General features: G+C 34.8%; 1 protein-coding gene across 1 annotated transcript; it reads right to left on the bottom strand.

Moving 5' to 3' along the window:
• Nucleotides 1-753: 753 nt before the first annotated feature.
• On the bottom strand, nt 754-17,048 carry LOC143599522 (uncharacterized). Its single transcript, XM_077077459.1, has 6 exons — nt 17,001-17,048; nt 15,815-15,881; nt 4,460-5,136; nt 3,894-3,983; nt 1,633-2,214; nt 754-1,071 (listed from the first exon to the last, which is right to left on the bottom strand). Exons 1-6 carry the CDS (start codon nt 17,046-17,048, stop codon nt 979-981), a joined length of 1,557 nt encoding a protein of 518 aa, XP_076933574.1. The 3' UTR covers nt 754-978.
• Between the last annotated feature and the right edge of the window lie 6,277 nt (nt 17,049-23,325).

Raw genomic sequence — 23,325 nt, 5'->3', positions numbered from 1 at the left:
GACTTTGTTTTTTATGTTTTAGTTGTTATGTTTAGTATCGTTTATGTTTTAATAATGTTTGTAATAGTTATTTTTTAGAAAAGGGGTTTGCTAAAGGAGTAGTATTGTAGTTTGTTTTTGAGTTTGGTGGTGAAACAAGTAATGGAAACAACTTATATATAGGTTTGGCCCAAAAACCGGTTCCAACGGCTATATTACCGTTGGAACCGGTTCCAACGGCTAATTGGTGTCTAAAAAAACCGGTTCCAACGGCTATATTACCGTTGGAACCGGTTCCAACGGCTAGTTTGACTTTTGTTTGACCCTTCAAAAAAACCCGTCGGAACCGGTTATTCCGGGTACGAACCAAACCGGTTCCAATTAATAACCGGGTAGGAACCAGTTTGGGACCGGTACTGACATATAAATATTAGAACCGGGTACGATTTTCGGGTACAAAAATACCAAAACCGGGTATTGTTCCAACCGGGTTGGAACTGGAACTGGTTCCGGTTCGGTTCCACCGGTTAGGTTCCGGAACCGGTTTTTTTGTGCACGTCTAAATATAATCGCCGTATTTATCAAACTATATGTTAGTAATTAACCAAATAATTAACTTTTCACAATTATTTTTAATTCAAGAAATAAAATGATTATTTAGGGTCTCAACTTGCACATAATATGAACATGTTTGTTATGCAAACAGAAAACAAAAGGATATAAAAGGATGCAGAAATAAACCATAAAGAGACAAGAAGCATGAAAAAATCTATTTTCTTTGCTCTTTTCCTGAAAAAACCAAAAAAATTTCCAAGAAAATCCCCAAATTTCTTTGCACAAAATCCCCTGATAAAACCCTAAGCCCCTAGTCCCAAAACCATAAAGACCTATAAGTTATTCCCCATCAACAGCAAAGATTTCAAATCCAGATGTTTGACTTTGACCTTGACCAAACAAGAAATAAATATAAAAGAACCAAAACCGAAAACAATATCTTCATCAGAAGTCCAACTTGGAGTTGGATGACGTTGGCATCAACAGCTTCGGCTGCGCGGCCTGCGTCCCCTTTGAGGTTGGTTTTACCTTCAGCAACTGCAAATATCACCAAACAACATACATGTCAGATTTCAAACGGGTCAAACAGAATGAAAATAATTCTAACTAAAACACATGAGCTAAACAAGCCCAAAAATCATCCAAACCGTACTTTAAATTACAAATAACTAAACACACCAACCACCCTTTTTAGAAAATATTAAATACTATCATGGGAAGAGTATAACATTCCTAAACATATTTAACTGTATCACACTAGTTAGTTATTATGTATTGTCTCTTATAATGGTATGTTGCAACTGCCTTCAAATTGATTAAAGATTTTCTTGATTATTATGTTATGACTGAATTACTCATTTGCATGAAAAACCATATTAGGCTAATTAAAACAAGGGTATGTTAAGACCTCATTTAATGCGCAGAGATTTCAAAAAATATAGGCTACTTAACCTTAATTATCTCAAACAAAAATATTATTCAAGGGATATTTTTGTTTATAAATACTGAATCAACTTAAGCAAAGGTTAAATTGGAAAAACATATTATAATTAAGTTATTATCAACTATCATATTTTAGTTTAGCAATAACATACTTACATGTTGGTAGAAAGAATGAATCTCCTCATCAGTAAGGCATTCCACCTCAGCACTTTCTTCCCAACCCATTAACCGTAACAACCGAGCCTCTTCTTCCTCAGGAATGACATCATGGCCTGACTGGTTGTGACCAGCATCCCCATTGCAGGTCAAGTCAACCTTAGTTTCACCGAACTGCTGAACCACGGCTGGACCCGACCCACTTGGAGGGACCACGGGTGGTTCACCAGTCTCAGGGGCACCAACAAAAGAAGAACAATCACTAGCCATTGATTTCTTCCTCATAAGGTTAAAAAAGTTGCTTCGGCTTTGAGCTTGTATTGACGGTTTCTTCTCCAAAACAAGTACACCAGGCTTGCTCGATAGAGCAACCGAGGGTACAGCATGAGGGCTATTTGGTAATTTACTACTACTTGTTGGGATCAAACAGTCCTTTGCAGTTGGTGAGATACCATTTCGTTCACGTGAGGGTTTGAGAACAAGAAGTTTTCCCACGGTGGATGTCTTTGAAAAATCGGGCTTCACAATAGCTGATCTAGGAGTGTGTGGATTGGTGATATGTGATTGTCCAATCTTCAAGCCCTAAAAGAATGTTGAAAAAGTTAGATAAAAATAAAAATTAATGGTCTTCCGTTCACATTTTTCTAATTTTCTAATATAGAAAGTGATTAACGTTAAAAGACTTTATTTTGCTACCAATTAACCAGAGAATCAAAATTTATAAGTAACAGAATCTATAACACGCACGGAACTGAAATGAAGTATTCATAATATTGAATTAAAAAATTAGAAACTAAATAGTAGTCACAAAACAGAAAACGTTTAGACATCTTTCCTGATACTCAACTTTTTGCTTACCTATGATTTCTATGTTATTCATTGACTATTACTAAAACAACTTCAAATCCACCCTATTACCTTTTCTGCTTCCTTTTTTCCTGACTGATATTCACCATGAACCAAGAATACCGATTCTAGTTTTAATATCATCGATATATGACAGGAACCAAAAAACTTCATGATTATGACATCAAGTCATTGATTGCAAAGAAAAATGACCCGGGGATAATGTCTAGTTTTAATATCATCGATATATGACAGGAACCAAAAAACTTCATGATTATGACATCAAGTCATTGATTGCAAAGAAAAATGACCCGGGGATCTTAATGACTGAAACAGGTTGTTGGAATTAATGAAAAAGATACCCTGGTGGCCCATGAAACCATAACTTTATATTATTTGAAACACAATTTCAGAAGATATTGGTCCATCAAAACAGTAGTTCTTGTAGATTTCTTTTCAAATATGTATTTAAATAAAAACCATATAATTTTAACTAAACAGTGAACAAAAAGCATAGTTATCAAATGCGTTAGACGCACTCAATGCGCAAAAAAAACGTGGGCCTCGAAAAAAAAGGCGATCTTAAATAAAAAAAATCAAATATATTTTGTAATGGAATATATCACTTTTTTCAAATACCAAAATATTCCAATACCATAATCCTCAATATAAAGTACCAAAATCATCTCAAATCCCAAAATAACCAAAATGTTCATACTTGAAAACAATATTTTCTTAAGGTAATAAATAGTAAAACAAAAGCCGCAAGTAAATAGTTGCATTCTTTTTATTAACATCATCATACACATCATTTAAAAAATCAATGAATAAACATGCTTAACTTTACTGTTACTAATATCGACTCTTCCAGTGGTAGCCTTTCTTGCTTTGTGAAATACAGAGCTAATTATAAATCGTAGTTAAGTCTCCATCACTATATAGATAATTAGATATATAGATTGGCCTTAATTTTGTTAATCCGATGATCTTTAGGTATGCAGGTTTAAATTGGTTTAGTGGCAAATCAAAAGAAATAAAAAAAATATCAAAACCAAATTTAACCTCCTACAATTGCGCCTTAAGTATGACAAGTCGTTGGAATTGCGCCACTACTAAAATTAGCGCCTAGGCGCCCAAAATGAGCGCTTTTGATTACTTTGACGAAAAGGCAATCAAAACGGTTATGGGCCATTAAATCATGGTTTACCTTTAAAGGGGTTGAAGGTAAAAGCTCACAAGGATAAACAATGTGAGTCGCGTTATCACAAAGGGCAACAAATCTACTATTTACACGAAAAGTATTTCTATAAATAAACACCTAAAGTATAAGAATCCCTAGTATGTATTATAATAAAAATTCTATGTATTTTAGAAAACAGAAACCGAAAGATACATGGAAGATAAAAAGCTCTTACCAATGCTTTAGGCATGGGAGGAACCATGGGAATTAACTGCCTGGATTGCTTAACAGCTAGCTCTTCGAGCCTTTGAGTTCCAACAGTCAACTACAATCAACAAAGACCAAATGTAAAAATATGCCCACCTAATATTAAGCGCGCTTTCGGATGTGCATCTAGAAAGTAAAAGATAACTGACTTGAAAAAAAACAACTATATAAATGGGTAGTGAAAGAAGTGTTTGGACGTGCTAATGATGTTTAAAGTTTTATGATCATGTGATCAAACGTTTTGAGTGTTTGAAAATCTGATTATAAGAAAACTAATAGATGAAATGACCAAAAAAGAATATTGCAGAGAAAAGATAAGACGTAGCAAAAGTTTTTATAAAATAATGTTTAACACAATTAGTGAATAAGTTATCTAAAATTGTCATTAAATAAACAATTCGTTTGTTTCTTGTATAAAACTGGTTATCCATAAGAAATCGTTCAACATTATCCATTGTATCATCAGATAAGCATCAATAATCAGATTTAAATGCAGATAAATTCACCAAATAAGGTTTGCAATATTAATGCTACCTGGGGAGTGGTTTGAGTCCGGGGTGGACCGTGAGCCAACGTCTCCGCCATATTCTGACCGCCAGTCAAACCGCTGGTTGCAGAAACTGAAACTGGTTGAACGGGTTGTCCAGTAGACCCATTTCCATTATTATTACTAACAATAGCAGGCACTTCAGCCAAAGCCAAGGTCCACCCATCCCCGCCAATCATACTTGAATTACCAACTGGCAGGCTGTTAATAGCTGAGCTTAATCCAGGTGGGGCCCGCCCAATATCAGAATCCACTTGTTTTTCATCCGCTCTAAGAGAAGGAAAATCCTTCTCAAAAGAACTCTTCACATTACCAGAAAGTAAAGAGCCACTACCATTAACGCGGCTACTTTTGCTCACGACGGTCAACTCACTCGCTCCCTTTCGAGTCCATGACTCGCCCCGTTTGCCCACACTTGACCTTGACCGTCTTAAACCATCCTTTTCAAAAACACTACCCGAAGAATCAGAATACTCCCGATGCCTATTTTCAAACCTATCACGATTGTTTCGGTTAAAACTACTGTAAGAAGTTAAACTACCCAAGCCATTACTAACAGATGTCCGGCGAAGATACGAAGAAGTTGTCGTCTTTGTGGGTCTAACTGAGAGCGACACACGTCCTAAATCTGTATCCAATGACTTGTTTGTCAACGATTGTTGATCTACATAAAAGAAAAGAAAAACAGCATTATTATGAGAAACATAATCAAGTGTGAATAATTACCCGAAGACGTTGTGTTCAAGTTTCCAGTGTTGTTTAACCATTGGGGTACAAAAGTGGGCTCAGTTTTGTCCATAAGCGCGCATCATAAGAAACTAAAACTCTAGGGAGGTTTATATCATCATTCAAATACACAAACTGAAACCCCTAGGGTGCGGGTGCGGGTGCGTGTGAGTGCAATTGAGGAATAAGGAGGAGTTTCTTTGTTTGTTTCAATTGATAGAGGAAGGTGTAGGTTTATGTGCTGATTTGATTGTGGTTGTATGAATCTGGTTGTCAGTAACAAAGAAAGCTTTTGTTTTTCCTTTCTTGTGTGTGTTTTGGTGTGACGGGAGAGATTTTGTGCTTTAAACTAAACGTTTATATTTATTATTATTTACTTTTATCAATTTTGCTTTTGGGTGTGTTGATGGTGTAAGTACGATGCGACATGTGTTACAACACCAACCCTATAAATCACGTAATAATTATAACTGTTCATGTTTTGATTTTCCGTTTAGACATGTCATCGGTTAGGTTTTCCCGATTGGTTTTTTCTTTAACTTTCGGTTTCAATTTTCAAAGACAACAAATCATTAATAACGGTTTAGCTCACAGGTTTAACTTAAAACTTTCAAAACTGGGTCATGAACACCAAAACGTAACATGTTATTTTTGGGGAAATTTCATATATCCTTATAAATATTGAAAATATCATATATACCGACGCAAAACTTAAAATATCATAAACTAGTGGTTTACCGGAGCGTTGCGCCTGGGCAATAGTAAAACCCAAGCGTTATCGGTAATAAGTGTTGAGGCAGTAAGTCAATGTGAATTTGGTTGGTTCCGGTTACGTGTGTTATTTTACCAGAACTAAAACCTAAATAAAATAATAAAATCTGAGGTGGGGCCAATGGGGTGGCGTTAGCCGGTAAAAATCGGGCATTGGTAAAACTCAATCGCTATTGATCACGGGCATTGGGGCAATGAGTCTACGCAAATTCGGTTGGTTTATGTCACATTCGTGACGTTAGCAGAACTAAAACAAATAAAACAAACAAAATCAGCATTCGCTATGTTTGTTATGGTACTAGAACTAAAACAAAGCGCGTTGAGTCTCCTCGAATTCAGTCGATTTCCATCATGTTCATTACGATATCAGGACTAAAACAAAACAAAATTTTCATTCTGTCGGTTTTCGTGACGTTTGTTACAGACTGAACTAAAACAAACCAAAAAAGATCAGCCGCAAAGTCGCCCAATCGGGACTTTTCGGCACCAAACTTCTTCTTTGTATTATATAATAACTAGAATTTCTGACCCGCGCATTGCGGTGGTACTGTAATTTTGTCATTGTACGCTTATTTTGTTAGTTTACACTAAATTTTTTCGTTGTCCGCTTTTTGGTTTTGAGTTTACACAATATGTAAGTCACTAAGTAATTAGTAGATGATTTTATATAAGGTTATATAGAAGTTACATGTGTAGAAGGGTTCCAGGATTGTTAGCAATTAAATAGAAGTTACATTTGTAGAAGGGTTCCAGGTTATATAGACGTTAACAAAAACTTTTACATATCACCACTGGCTATTAAGTGTTAATAGATACATAAGTACTATCATTTAGCCATCCATCTTTGAGGAGCTACAAAAGGCTGGTGCGTTATATAATTTGTTAAATATTTTAGTTAGTTGATCAAAATATTGTAATAAAAGAAATAAAAATAATTATTTTTAATTACGTAATTATGATTAGAGAATGAGTGGTTATAATAATTAATAAAATATTAAAAAATGAATAGTAAATTGAATGGTATACATAATATTTTAACTATTTTGTAAGGGCGTGTATGATTTAAGTTTTGCATGATATTTATGATGTTTGTAAGGGTATACATGAAATTAATCCTTATTTTTTTAATTAAATAAACAACTACAACAATACCATTCTCAAATTAAAGTGAATAAAATGTTATTTTCTATGGTGTAACTTTTTTTAAAACATATTAATTGTTATAATATTAGCTCTAACTATAACAAGATTATTATGGTAATGTGAGAACTTGAAGATAACAAAACAAGAGAATAAGATATTAAATGATTCAGTAACTTTTTATGGTGTATCTTCTTCAGTTACATATGTAGATATATATACACAAAAGTCTTACTATTGAAGGGACATGTTCATATAATTGGTTTGAAAAATTTGTCATCCATCACATGGATGTCTTGCCGACACTTTCATAACACTCCCCCTTGGATGACACATTTTTCAAACTTCGGGGTCTTTGAATTACTGTCTCATTAAAAACCTTGCTAAAGAAAAACCCTATGGGAAAAAGCTTTAGCTAAGGGAAAAAGAGTGCAGCATATAGCTCCCCCTCAAGTTGCAGGTTGTTACATTGTTCGTACATGGCGCATGCCAATATCATGGACATGTTTTCTGAATGTTGCTGTGGGAAGTGCTTTTGTGAAAAGATCAGCTGAGTTGTTGCTGGATTGGACATATCTCATCTCAACCTGATTGTCTTTAATAAGGTCTCGAGTATACTCAAAGTATCTTGGTGGTATATGCTTTGTTCTGTCACTTTTGATATACCCTTCCTTCATTTGCGAGACACAAGCTGCATTATCTTCATAGATAGGAGTTGGAATTCGATCTTTCTCTAGTCCACAAGAAATCAATATGTGTCGTGACATAGATCTTAACCATACACATTCTCTTGAAGCTTCATGCAATGCAATGACTTCAGCATGATTTGAAGATGTTGCAATGAGTGTTTGTTTTTGAGAACGCCATGAAATCTCAGTTCCTCCATTCTTAAATACGTATCCATTTTGAGATTTTGCTTTATGGGGATCAGATAAATAACCTGCATCTGCATAACCAACTAACCCTTCTTTTTAATCGTTAGGATAAAATAAACCTAAATCAGTAGTTCCTTTTAAATACCGAAAAATATGTTTAATGCCATTCCAATGTCTTTTAGTAGGGGATGAACTGAATCTTGCCAATAAATTAACTGCAAAAGAAATGTCAGGTCTTGTACAGTTAGTAAGATACATAAGTGCTCCAATTGCACTGAGTTATGATACTTCGGGACCAAGAATCTCTTCATTATCTTCGTAAGGACGAAATGGATCATTGTCAACATTGAGTGATCTAACAACCATTGGTGTGCTTAAAGGATTTGCTTTGTCCATATTGAAATGTTTTAAGATTTTCTCAGTATAAGTTGACTGATGCACAAGTATCCCATTATGCATATGCTCAATTTGTAAACCAAGACAATATTTGGTTTTTCCAAGATCTTTCATTTCAAATTCTCTCTTTAAAAGAGCAATTGCTTCATTAATTTCTTTTTGTGTCCCAATTAAATTGAGATCATCAACATACACAGCTATGATCACATATCCTGATGTTGTCTTCTTGATGAAGACGCATGGACAAATAAGATTATTTGTATATCCTTTGTTTATCAAGTAATCACTCAAACGATTGTACCACATCCTTCCAGATTGTTTCAGTCCATACAATGATCTTTGTAACTTGATGGAATACATTTCCTTAGGCTTTGAGCTTAATGCTTCGGGGAGTTTAAATCCTTCGGGAATTTTCATATAGATGTCACTGTCTAGTGATCCATACAAGTAAGCTGTGACAACATCCATAAGACGCATCTCTAAGTTTTTAGAGACTGCTAAGCTGATTAAATATCTAAACGTAATAGCATCCATAACAGGAGAATACGTTTCTTCATAGTCAATTCCTGGCCTCTGAGAAAAAGCTTGAGCTACAAGTCTTGCTTTATATCTTATAACTTCATTTTTCTCATTTCGTTTTCTCACAAAACCCATTTATATCCTACAGGTTTCATTGACTTTGGTGTAATGATAATAGGTCCAAAAACCTTTCGATTATTTATGGAATTTAATTTAGCTTGCATGTCATCTTTCCATTTGTTCCAATCTTGTCGATTTTTACAATCATCTACAGATTTTGGTTCAGGGTCATCATTTTCTTCCATGATATTACTTGCCACAGAATAAGAAAATATATCATTAATATTTTCCATTTCATCTCGATCCCACATTATATGTGATTGACCATAGTTGATTGACAATTTTTTATTGGAATCATTTATTTCTTCCTAAGGAAATGTTATATCATTTATTCTTTTCTGAGGGAAGGTTTCCCTAGGGTCAGTATCCTTTTCAGATCCCTTTCTTTTTCGAGGATTTTTATCCTTTGAACCGATTGGCCTTCCACGTTTTAAACGTTTTTGGGATTCATGAGGTGCATTATTATGGTTTTGCTTGCTTGGAATCTCAACTCGAGCTGGAGCATTAGCAGCTGGCATATGAGATTTAGTGACCCTGTTTATATCAGTTAATGCATCAGGTAACTGATTGGTAATTTCTTGTAGATGTATTATTTTTTGAACCTCTATCTCACTTTGTTTTGATCTTGGGTCTAGGTGTAACAATGATGGTACACACCATGATATATCTCTTTCTTGCTTTTTCATTTCTTCCCCTAATGCTGGGAACATTGTCTCGTTAAAATGGAAATCAGTAAAACGTGCTATAAATACATCACCTGTTAAAGTTTCAAGGTATCTTATGATGGAAGAAGTTTCATATCCAACATATATTCCCAACCTTCTTTGGGGACCCATTTTTGTGTGTTGTGGTGGTGCAATAGGAACATACACAGCACACCCAAAAATTCTAAGGTGAGAGATATTTGGCTTATTTCCGGAAATAAGTTGTGTGGGAGAGTATTTATGATTTGCACTTGGTCTCACACGAATTAATGACCCAACATGCTTAATTGCATGACCCCAAATAGAAACAGGGAGTTTTGTCCTCATTATTAATGGTCTAGCTATAGCGTTTGATCAACGACTCGGCTAAGCCATTTTGTGGTGTACATGAGCAACAGGGTGTTCTACAACAATCCCCACAGACATGCAATAATCATCAAAAGCATGTGATGTAAATTCTCCCGCATTATCAAGCCTTACTCTCTTAATAGTATAATCCGGAAAATGTGCATGTAATTTGATAATTTGAGCAAGAAATTTTGCAAAAGCAACATTACGAGTCGATAATAAAGAGATATTAGACCATCTGCTGGATGCGTCTATTAAGACCATGAAGTATCTAAATGGCCCGCATGGTGGATGAATTGGTCCACATATGTCACATTGAATTCTTTCAAGAAATATTGGTGTTTCTTTATCGACTTTTAATGGCAAAGGCCTTGTAATTAATTTGCCAAGAGAACAAGATGTACATTGAGATATTTTATCTATTTTGTGGATCTTTTGATTTTTCAGTGGATGCCTATGTGTATTTTCAATGATCCTTTTCATCATTGTGGATCCTGGATGGCCTAATCTGTCATGCCATAAGTTTATGATACCAGAATCACAACAATTTTCTTTGACTGCCATATGTGATTGAGGCACATTTATATATGTATAATGTAAACCAGAATGAAGCATTGGCAGTTTTTCCAATATCTTATCTTTGCTTATGATATGCAAATATTTTTCATTACTAACAGTCCTCGACTGAGTATCATATCCATTATGATATATGTTTTTGAAACTCAACAAATTTCTTGTTGATTTTGGGGAAAATAGAGCATTTTCTATTTTGAGCTCTGTACCATTTGGTAATGCTAAATTAACTTTTCCCACTCCTTCTATCAAGTTTGTAGGACCTGATATTGTATTGATGATCCCTTTTGTTGGTTTCAGTTTATAAAAATATTTTTTAGATCTAAGTATAGTATGCGTGGCTCCACTATCCGCTATACATATATCTTCTTCATTTGTTTGATCTTGTGCTCTAGTGATTTTCATTTTAAATCTTGAAAGTATTAAGATAATGAAGGAAACTACATAACTAAAGATAATGAGAAGCACACTTAATTATTGCATATAATTATTCTTGTCAAAAAAATATTTATTTCAGAGATCCACATCATAATCTGCAATGCTCAGATCAGCATTGAGATCATCAATATCAACATGGTTAACTTCTTTCTCTTTTCCTTTAAGAGAGGTTTGGTATAGTTCACACAGATGTGGAGCTGTGCGACAAGCCTTTGCCCAGTGGTTTGTACTTCCACACCTAAAACAGGGTGTGCCATTGTTCTCGGACCTACCAGCTTCATTCCATTTATTGTGGTGGTTGGAATTTGTATTCTGTGGGACATGATAATTATTGGCTCTCTGGTTATGACCACGGCCACGACCTCGACCGTAAGAATTAGTGTTCCTTTTGAATGAATGCTTACGATCATTAAAATGCCTTTTGTCAAAATGACCACGGCCACGTCCATGGCCTCGTCCCCGGCCTTGTTCCCATTTATTACCAGAATTTTTATGTGAATTTTTGTGAGCAACATTTGCTTCTGGTATTGCTAATGATCCTATGGGACGAGATTGATGATTTTTCATCAATAATTCATTATTCTTTTCTGCTACAAGGAGAAATGCATTTAGTTCAGAGTATCTCCTAAAATTCTGCAATCGATAATGCTTTTGCAAGGTCATATTTGATGCATGAAATGTGGAGAAAGTTTTCTCCAACATATCTCACTCGGTAACAGTTTGCCCACAAAATCGGAGCGTTGGGCATATTCTAAACAAGGCAGAGGTGTACTCATTTACTTTTTTAAAATCTTGGAACCTGAGATTGTTCCATTCATCTCTAGCAGTGGGAAGTAGAACTTCGCTTTAATGGTCAAATATGCTTTTTAAATCCTCCCACAAAATGCATGGATCCTCACAATTTGAATACTCAAATTGTAACATCTCATCAATGTGTTTGTGGAGGATGACATCGGCTTTTGCCTTGTCTTGATCCCCGCAATTATTTCCCACTGTTATCGTATCCAGAACACCCATTGATTTGAGATGTCGTTTGACATGTGCCGTCCATGACATATAATTATCTCCGGTGATATTGAGAGCCGGAAATTCAAGTTTTGCGATATTTGCCATTTTATTACTAAACACAAATAAGATAAATATTAGGATTACATACTTATTAAAATTGAAAGAAAATACAAAGGTAAAGCTATAAACAGATAAAGAAAAAAGAAAAGATTAAACTCTCTAGGTGGGATATTACAAATTAAGAACAATAAGATTATCAGTATTATGGTAGTTAACATTAAAACTGGATGAATCATCTTGAAAGCTTTATCTTGGATAAACTTATGAAGAAGAATGTTTGTTGTAAATAAAATGGAGTTGATAATTGGTTATTTATAATGAAAATTTATAACCGTTTTACAACGGTTATATTACCGTTTTGTAATGGTAACATCGTTTGTATGTGTGTGTGTATATTAATTATATTAAAGTAAGATAATAAATAAGATATTAAATAAAGTTTATTTTATAAAATATAATTAGTATGCATAATATTAATAAGAATAGAATTGTTAGTGTATATAAATCTAACTTCTAAATGAAATATTATTGTGCATATATAAATAAAAGTTAAAATAGTTATCAAATTTTAATAACAATGTTTATACACATTACTGCTGTTACTTAGTATATGTATATGCATATATATATTTCTTATGTACATCATTAAAGAAGTGTTTATGATACTTATGGGGGATACCTTTGTGTCTATTACCTTTCTTGATTAGGATATAAGCGGCTTGTGCTGATAACGTGTTATAATATTAGCTCTAACTATAACAAGATTATTGGTAGTGTGAGAACTTGAAGATAACAAAACAAGAGAATAAGATATTAAATGATTCAGTAACTTTTTATGGTGTATCTTCTTAGGTTACATATGTAGATATATATACACAAAAGTATTACTATTGAAGGGACATGTTTATATAATTGGTTTGAAAAATTTGCCATCCATCACATGGATGTCTTGCCGACACTTTCAAAACATTAATTGTATTAAAAAATTATGGTTGTTTAGAAATAAAGGGGGGGTGTTTAAAAAATAATATATGATTAAAGAGGATGGAACAAACTTGCAAATATCATTTAATTGAACAAAAGTTAACTAAAGCTGTGAATGAAAAATTATAGATATTTTAATTGAAATTTTATGCTTCAAAGACCATATTGTCATTCTTTAATATTCTTTATGGGTTGTACCACGTGTTTGTTATTTTATAATTTACTTAAAAGTAAAGCGTCTTAATTTGCTCTTGTTTTCTGTATTACATACTAGCTTTTATTGCACACGTGTTTTCTGTATTGCACACGTGTAAGATATGTGTATCTTTGTATAGTTTATATAATTATTGATATCAAATTACATAAGTAAGTTGTATGTTTTTTAGTATATTTTATGTTTTTATTGCTCAAAACAAGTGTAGATTATATAATTTTGTGTAGGTTGTATATATATTGTTTATATTTAATGGTCACATTTGTATGATACTTTTTTGTTATTTATGACAATAATTTTTCTACGTATATCAATTGATAAAAATAATATTATGTTTAGATATTTATTGTTAAAAATTATGCGTTGATAGATGCTAATAAATTATGTGAAAAGAAATTGTTTTTTTAATATAAAAAAATAGTATTATATGAATAAATTGTATTTTGTTGAATAAAATAAAGAGTGTGTAAATAAATTATAAAACTAAATTAATGTTTTATCTTTATAATTATTATAGTTAATTAGTTAGATATATATTAATTAAAGACATATTTATTATGGTTATATTAGTTGTAATAATTGAAGAGAGAGAGAGAGAGAGAGAGAGAGGGAGAGAGAGAGAGAGCATTTATATTACATTTACATTTTTTCATTTATTGTTAAGTATTTAAAACTTAAAATAAAACTAGTGGTCCATATTCATTTATCACAATCTCGCCTGAACTTAACCTTATATATATATATATATATATGAGTGAGATCTAGAGAGAACTCTTTTTAAAGAGAAACTAAAGAACTACTAAATAATTATTTTTAACTTTTTTTAAAAATAATATTTTGTGTTTTTTTTCTCCTTCTAAAAAAATTATCAATGTAATGCATATGTGCGTGCATTAATGTTTATTGCATATATAAAATAGTGTTTTATTGCATATAAATATACTACACAAATGCATTATATAATACACACTATTGAATATATGCAAATACAACACGAATAATTGTATGAAAAACACACTATCGCATATATGTAATAAAACACTAATGCACATATGCACTATATCGATTTTTTTTTTATTTTTGTATATAATATAACACTATTGAAAATATACAATACAAACAACTATATATATGTTATTAAACACTATTTTAAATATCAAAATGCACACTACTGCACATATACATTATAAAAAAGTCAATGTATTACATATTTACACTACAACGAGTTTTTTTTTAAATTTTTTCTATTTATATATATATATATTTTTGTGGTGAAGAGTAATTAACATATAAAAAGGATGAAAAAAATTAAAAATATTTTTTTAATTAAAATTAAAAATACTTCATTATTAGTTCTCTAATTCTCTTTTTAAGAAGTAGCTCTCTCTTGATCATTTTCACACATATATATATATATATATATATATATATATATATATATAAGGTTAAAATAAAAATACATAGTTTTGTAAGAAGAGTAGGAATAACACAAAATTTATAGTTAAGAAACTATGTAGTATAAATTCTTAATCCTAGGAAACTATTTGTTAGTTTAAAAACTATCAATCTCAACCATTAGATCATAAAACCAATGGCCTAGATTGATTCTTACTCTTTCTAGAAAACTATTTCTTTTTATTATAACCCACCCATATATATATATATATATATATATATATATATATATATGTATGTATATATATATATATATATATATATATGTATGTATGTATACTAGTAGGCACCCGCGTGATGCGGCGGCAAACATAAATTTCAACGCGATGCTTGTCTTTTGTTACTCATCAATACTCTTGTTATATATTATATGGTACGTTTGTTAGTTTTCTTGTTCGTAGCATCGGTGTGGTGTTTCCATGTCATGAGCCACACACACACACACACACACATATATATATATATATATCAATTAGATACTAACGAACACACAAACAAAAAAATGTTATTTTTTAAGCATAATAATTTAATAATAAAAGCCTAACACATTAATAGAAAATCTTTTTTGATTCAAACATGAGAAGAAATATAAAAATTTTCATAGATCTCATAATCACTAACTTCCCATGTCTTATAAATTTCGTATCACAATGGTCAAAAATCAAATTCCAAAAGTAAGCCTTGAAGGTTGAAGTAAAATAGAACATCCGACAATAATAAAATACTACATTTTGTGAAGTAAAACATAGATTTACAAATTACACTTTTTGAAATCAATATCAAATCTTGAGTTCACACATACAAACCCATACACAAGAATTGCAAGTTGGAAAAGCATATTCAAATGACTGGTAGCAGGCAAGTATCGGTCAACGACCATCGCAGCGCAGTTGACGAAAACTTTGTGAAATTCCATTTAATTTTGTTCCCAAGAAACCCCCTTTTCTTAATTTTAAGAATTTGTACAAAGGTTCATTATCTTTCTCATTCATGTTGACCTAGTCAACAGACTTATTTCTTGTTCTTCTAAGAGAGCACCTTCTTGTTCTGCAGCCTTTTCTGGTCGTCTATAGCAACTCTGTATAACAATTTAAAAGATATCAAATCAATTTTAAACATGTTTGCAATATAGAAGAAAGACTGACAATTTGGTGACTTTCTTTATTTGTTCTTTCGACGGGGCGGTGAGACATATGAAGCATCGTCATTGATTGCCTAAATGCCTTCATTTCTCTACAATCAAAATATAAATAAAGATATATTAAATACTGCTTACAATATATCAGAGTAGGGCCATTACTTAAGCCATTAAGTTAGAGTTTATGGCTGATATGCTAGTAATAGGCCCATTAGTACACCTAATCAGAGTTATGGTTCTTAGCTCTTTGTCATAGAATATTGTTAGGGTTAGCCGGTTAGGCCCATTAGTTTAGCCTAGATCCCGCAATACAACCCATACAATATAATGGATTAATGGTTTCATTTACTCAAGCTATTCAATATAATGGAGAGTCTCTCAAACTATGCAACGGGTAAAAACTAGGTTCATTTGATGACCATTTTGTAACTTTTCTCCTTGTTAAAAAGACATGTGTTGAGGTTAACACGTTTTGGCCAGAACCCCTTTCTAAAACGAAGCACATTAATGCTTTCTTTAAAAAAAATGGCCCATTTTGACCCAAATTCATTTTGGTTAGAACTCGCTTTGACTCGACTCAAACCAGCTTTGAGGTAGCATCCAACTCGAACCAGTTATGAGTTTTTGGTCAATGTTGACCAAAATTGTCAACTTTAATCTAAAAATCAACTTTGACCGAATAAAATTCAAAACTGCCCAAAAATTCAAATTTGACCATAAAATGACCAATTTGCATATTATCAATAATTACCAAATTACCCTTTATGCAATCTATTTTCTTTAAATACCCATAATTGTTGTAAAACTTTCCATTTTTTAGTTGGACCAAATTACGCTTTCTTTGAATATGGTCATTTTGACTTACTTTCTTACATAATGGTCAACATGACCAAAAAGTCAAGAGCACTTAATGTCATCATGTGCAGATTCTCGATTAGACTTATTTCTCCTCTTCCGTTTAAGTTCTCTCAATCTATCACAATTTAAATAAATGAAACGCAAATTCAAAAAATAATGTTATCAAGTTAGTTTTACCAAATGAAAACTAATAAAACAAACCTTTAACAGGGCTTCACCTGGCAGTACTGCATAAGTAGTTAATGTCATCGTTGTTGTCATATCAATGAGTAATTTCTTTTGCTCAGTAAATGGACTCGGTTTCTTAGAAGCTTCAGTTCAGGAAATAGTTGACCGCTGAATGGCTAGTCTTGCCAACTTCAGTGACTGATGTAAACACCTAATAGGACTGGGGGCTCATATGAACCACCTTTAGTACATGAAGCTGCCTGTTGTGGATAAAAAAAATGAAATCAAAATAAATTAAAAAATAATAAAAAATAATATAAGAAACACAAATTTATATTAAAAATATATAAATAACCGAGCTATACATGACCATATAAGTAACATAAACTATAAAATGTCTTTCTAATAAAAACTCTAGTAGACAATAAAACTTGTCATTAATCAACAATACCATAAGTTCACTTGGGATTTTAAAAAATATGATAACAAATTTAACATTTGACCGAAGGGTTAAGAGTTATTACCCTTTTAGCCAAAAGGTTTTTAGTAATGGGATCACGCCATCTCGGCTTAGTTCGGTTTTTAAACGAGCCAAGCCCAAACTCACCCCGGTTCGGCTTGTTTATGTATGTTAAGAATGCCTTTAGTTTATTCATATTTGTTTGAGTGTTATCCTTTTCTTGTACATTATCAAATTTGTTATTAAGTTGCAGTACACAAACACAAAAGGCACATGTGTGTAATTTTTTTTGAGTTTAATTGCCAATCTATCCATGACCTGAAATCAGTGTTACTTTTACTGAGCCGCCTGACATTTAAGAACTACAAAATCTAAAATCACACATAAGTTGAAAATTAACCGGTGAAGTTATTGTCCAATAAATAATAAAATTAATGCATCATTTTTAAAATATATATTATAAAAAAAAATCCAGTGAAGTTATTATCCAATATTTTTATAGTATTCAAGAGCTCTTGATCAATAATCAGGACTTATGCAAATGGGATACATGCCAATTGGTAATCTTTAGACACGTCTACCAGTTTAGTGGCATTACTAAACTGAACAATCCAATTAGATCTCTTAATATTAGGCATACTAACCCAGAGAACAACATACCATTTATACACTTGAATTTAGTTTCCAATAATTTTGCTTTTCACTTTCAATGAGTCAACAACCTTTACAAGTTCTTTGATGTCGCTAAACTTATCAGGTGGATCTGCGTTCCAGTCGACTGGTAAGAAGAGTTAGAAATAAAAATTATTTTCAAATAAAATCACACATACAAACTATATAAAATATGATTATGAAATCATACCTTCAAAAATTCAGCATCAGAATCTCAATTGTAGAATTTAAAAGTGTAGTAAATAATGTTATTAAATGAATTCTCTGTACCTAATACAAAAGAATATACGAAGACATTAATATCGGGTAAATAAAAAATGCAACACCAAAATTTTCACAACCCTTTTAAATTAATATTATAATTATTTTAAAAAGTTTAGTAAATAGTAAAACGTGATGAACAACAATAAATAATGAGTTATAGAGTTTGAGCTGCATATGATAAACACACATATACACATCCATTAGTGATTTTTCTTTAAACTGAATCATTTTTTTTAGCCAAATAAAGAGCAACACTATCTCTGGTTACTTTAGAAATTAGACATCATATGGTAAAGTAATCTATAAAATTTAGACAGAATTACAAATTTTGTCCTTTAAAAAAAGCCAAAAAACCGGTTCGTGTCGTGTCCTTTTCTAAGTTTCCTTGCAGGCGGTGTACTTTAAACTTTTTTTTTCTACACGTTATGTCCTTTACGCTAACTGGGTTAGAAAAACTCAGTTAAATGCCCTCACGTGAGACGCATGTGAGGGCATTTTTGTCTTTTCACCACCTGCAACTCCTTCCTTCTCTTCCTCTTCCTCCCTCGACGCTTAACCCCCTCAGGCTCCATTTCCCCCAACCGATTCAGATCCAAATTCAATCAAAACCTAATCCAATCAACAATGACATCACTTATACATTTTCACAGATCCCAAACATAAATCAATGGTTCATAAACAACAAGAAACACTCAAAATCCAACCTTTAACAAAAATCAAAAACACCCAGATTGCAAACGACCCAGAACAAACGACCCAGAAACAATAAAGATCCAAGCTTTAACAAAAATCAAGAACACCCGTAAAGATCCAAGCTTTAACAAACAAAAATCAATAACACCCAGATGAAATTGACCCACAAAGATTAAATCGAATGGTAACCTAAAACGATGCATAAATCGATCGATGTAGAAATTGAATCGTACCTTGTGAAGAACAGTTAGCCGCCGGTAATAGATCTACGGCGGTTGTATGGCGGTGGTGATGATGGAATGGGAGGTACAGGCGGAGCGTTTTTCCGGTGGGCTCTCCGGCTGCCGGAAAACGGCGCCGACTCGGAAGCTGAGGTTGTATGGCGGCGGACGTTGAAGCGGCGTTGAGGGAGGTTGGTGTGGTACTGGCGGTGGAGGCGGCTGTTGGAGGTTGGTGGTGGGAGGAGGCGGCGGGAGAGGAAGAGGAGAGGTGGCCGGAATTTATGGCTTAGAGAGAAAGAAGAGAGAAAGAAAAGAAAATATATATAATATATTCCCCTGTTAAAATTACAATTATGCCCATCACATGTCTGGCACATGTCATACTTAACTGACTTTTTCTAACCCAGTTAGCGTAAAGGACAAAACTTGTAGGAAAAAAAAGTTTAAAGGACACCGCCTGCAAGGAAAGGACACGAACCGTAATTTGGCTTTTTTTAAAGGACAAAATTTGTAATTGGGTCTAAAATTTATATAATTTTGACGTGAAAGAAGCAACAACTCAACAATAAATAAAGTATGCCTATTGTGAATATCCACAACAAAGAATAATGTTTCATATGTATCTTAAAAAAAACAAAGAAATTATAAGTGATTATTGGAATCATACCTGAAGCACCACACGTTTCAAGAGCTTGATCATTGAAGATATATTTGGTAACTGAAGAAACACGGATCTACTCCCTTAGACGGGTCCTAGATCCAATGAATCCACATGGTAGGATACGGACAACAACCAGTACGATACAAGCCCAATTCCCCGAAGTCCAGTGACCGGAACCTGCAAAAAAGACACCGTGAGCTCGTTACGGGAAGGACAAGAGGGGGGGTCTTCCCGTAACCACCCTCCGGCGTGAGAATAAGTACAATCCTGATGAAGATAAAGTACTTAAGTATATAGAGAGAGTACAGTGAGAGTGAATGAATACCTCATGAAGATTGAGAGGGTATTTATAGCCGAAGGGTGTGGGAAGGTGATTGGGCCAACTGTCATTTTCAGAAGATGCTCTCGTAACCACCTGGACACGTGTCCTCAAACGATAGGTTCAGTTATACGTTGTATGTGCATGCGTATAACAACCTGGACACGTGTCTATCTATGATAGGACTAATGATTCTCCTGGCCATGTGCACGGTTATAACAACCTGGCCAGGTGTCCTTTTATTGGCTGGTGGATCACGTATTCCCCAATTAACAATTGTGGTAACCTTTCTAGAAGGTAAATTTGGTTAGTTACAGTTGTCCCTTTGGCATTGCCTCCTTGTCACTTTGGCGAATAGATGTACTGTCATGCGGATGACGTCTGAGGGAGCCTGGATGCTTCCGCATGATATGAGGGTGTTCTTCCCTCTATAATTTATGCGGGTTGATCCATATGTTCCGCGGGTGACTTGAAAGAGGCTTCCTATTGACCCGCGGGTGGTACTTAAGGGTATTTGGGTCTTTTTGGTACCCTATCCCTATAAGTCCCTCAGTCCAGTGTTTCTTCCAGTTTTTTTTGGGGGGTTTTGAGCTTTGCGAGTTGGTAAAAATATCTTCTGTTGAAAACAGTGGATAATCATGAAAAAGGACAAGTTGGTCACTCGCAGGCGCGTGGGCAGACGATGTGACGTTTATGCCGGCTGTCACTGTACCTGACTGTACACCTTTTTCTCTTTTTCGAATTTGCCACGTGACGTGGGGCCTATCTAGTGGGTCACTGTTTTCTCTTTCCACTGTTCATATCCCATCGCATTAATTGCGATGGGTATAAATAGTGAGAGTTAACTTCTTTCCGAAGTTTTATCGCTATTGATTTCCAAATGTTGTCTTTCTTTTTCTCTTTGAGCTCTGATTAACCTTTTCCACTGTTTTCACGATTGCTCGTTGTTCTTCATTTCTTCCTGAAGCGATGGCTAATTGGTTTTTAACTACAAATATTGACGAAGTAGAGGTCAACTGGGACCAAACTGAGTACGAAGATTTGATTTGTACCTATGGTATTCCACCGAAATGGGGACCGGAGTTCCCTGTCGTTGGATCTATCGCCAGTCTGCCGCCACCCTGGAACGATGGCTGTATATTCTGATTATTTTGTTTATGGGAATTTCCGTTTTCCCCATAACTAAGTTTTTTATGAAGGTGCTAAGCGCTTATGGGATCCATTTATCCCAGTTACATCCTCGTGCTGTCATGCGAATTCGCCATTACGAATTTATGTGTACGGAACACGAGATGTTACCCCCGCCTCGATCGATTTCCTGTTTTTTTATCGGGTGGCCAACCGTGGTGGTTGGTTCACATGTCAGGCACTAGCTGACAGAGTTATTGGTTACGAGGTCGAGAAAGGTTCTAAGGACTGGCACGGCAAGTTCTTCTGGATATCCGAGGATGTGGTGCCAATACTATGGTCCGTCGCCCAGCCACCGAAACACTCCCCGGAAATTGTCACGGCTTCCCATGAGGGTCAGGAGTGGTTTCGTATCCTTGTTTCGGAACCGACGCCAATACGGGCATTGCCCGAGGAAGCCCTTGTATGGGCGGGCATGAGACGTTTGTGGCCATCTCCATATTTGGAGCCTGTGTTCATTGGTTTAGATGAGCGTGAGTTGTCCTTCTTTCTTCTTCCTTTGTTTTGACAATTTACGATTAATCTTTATGTTTATCTTTCAGGTCCAGGACCTATGTTAAACGCTCTTTTTGAGGATAGGGGTTGTGCGAGGAAGAGTATTCGCGATGCGAAAGATAAACCCATCCTTGAAATGACTGAGGGTCTATTCCTTCTTCCTACTAAGGTGTGTCCCGAACCAATTGTTTCGGACGCTACCTTTCAGTCAGGTGCGTACGTTTTTAAAACCCTCCTCCGCTTAATGCCCTTACTTCTGATGGGCTAATCGTCATTCTGTCATCGAGTGATGATTCTACGACCCAAGAGGAAGAAAGCTTTGATGATGCTTCTGAAATTTCATCTGTCTCACACCTGTTGGCAGAGTTGGAGCAGAAGAGATCTTTTAGGTATTCTCAAGCGAGTGATGCGGACGCGAGCTCCGCGGATGCCGGGGGAGAACCTGCAATGAAGAAACTACGGACTCACCGTCCTAAGAAGCCGAAGTCCAGTCTTGCTGAACGCATGAGGACGGTGACTGGTACGTATTTAACATTTTGCATTTCATTGTTCTGATTTGCTGTTAAATGAGGTTTAATTGTGCAGATCCGTCGATAATTGTTGGTGGAGAAGTTGCATCTAACAAGTTACCATCGCCAACACCCACTTCTGAGAAGCAGCCGTCTCCTCCTCCGGAGAAGGAGAGGGAAGATAGACCTCCCACTCCTCCTACTGAGATGAATGTGGAGGGATCAAATCTTCAATCAGGGGGTTAATGAATCCTCGGATTATCTTTTTCAGACTGGGGAAGCTACTGGTTCTCAGGAGAATGACCCTGTTGTGAACGAAGAGGGTTTCCGGACCCAGGAATCCCCGCCTTGTCCTCCTCCACAATTTTCTTTCTCATCCTCACCTTTTTTTATGGGTGGAACAGAGAGTTCTTAACCACACAGCGCCCTCCTCAAAATGCTGAAGGCCCCGTGGGCACGAACTGTCCCTTATCAATCTACTTCCATTCCTGTGCGCCGCCAAGATACAAGTGCATATTATTACGGGGAACCAAATCCCGGGGAGGACTACCACATGTTTGTCCCTAATTGGGAAATTTTGAACGGGTCCCGTTTTTTCTGACCCGGATGTCTGTATGGCTTTCGTCAACCAGTGCGTGCCACCCGCAGAACGAATTCATCAGCGTGGCGCTCTCGCCATGATCTTCATACTGATTTTTCTTCGTCATTAGCCAACACTTTGGCTTGTGGGCAAGAAATTTTACGTGAGGGGTGGACAATGGGCGGAAAGCTAGGTGAGGCTTCTCGAGCTGTCGAGGAAGCTAAGAAAGAAGCTGATGAGCATCGCTCAGTGGCGAACACGGCAAAGTGTAAGTTGTCCGATGCCGAAATTGCTCT

Source organism: Bidens hawaiensis, unplaced genomic scaffold (assembly GCF_021521415.1).
Source record: "Bidens hawaiensis isolate Kalapana, Puna unplaced genomic scaffold, B.hawaiensis_p1.1 tig00052300_1, whole genome shotgun sequence".
Lineage (NCBI taxonomy): Eukaryota > Viridiplantae > Streptophyta > Magnoliopsida > Asterales > Asteraceae > Bidens > Bidens hawaiensis.
The sequence above is the reverse complement of the archived record's forward strand: the minus strand, read 5'-3'. Positions and strand labels throughout refer to the sequence as shown.

Coding starts and splice junctions, on each gene's coding strand:
- LOC143599522 (XM_077077459.1), bottom strand. CDS start 17,048: ATGACATTAACTACTTATGCAGTACTGCCAGGTGAAGCCCTGTTAAAG. Junction 15,882..17,000: donor CAGGTGAAGCCCTGTTAAAG/GTTTGTTTTATT, acceptor ATTGTTATACAG/AGTTGCTATAGACGACCAGA. Junction 3,984..4,459: donor GGACTCAAACCACTCCCCAG/GTAGCATTAATA, acceptor TGTTGATTGTAG/TTGACTGTTGGAACTCAAAG.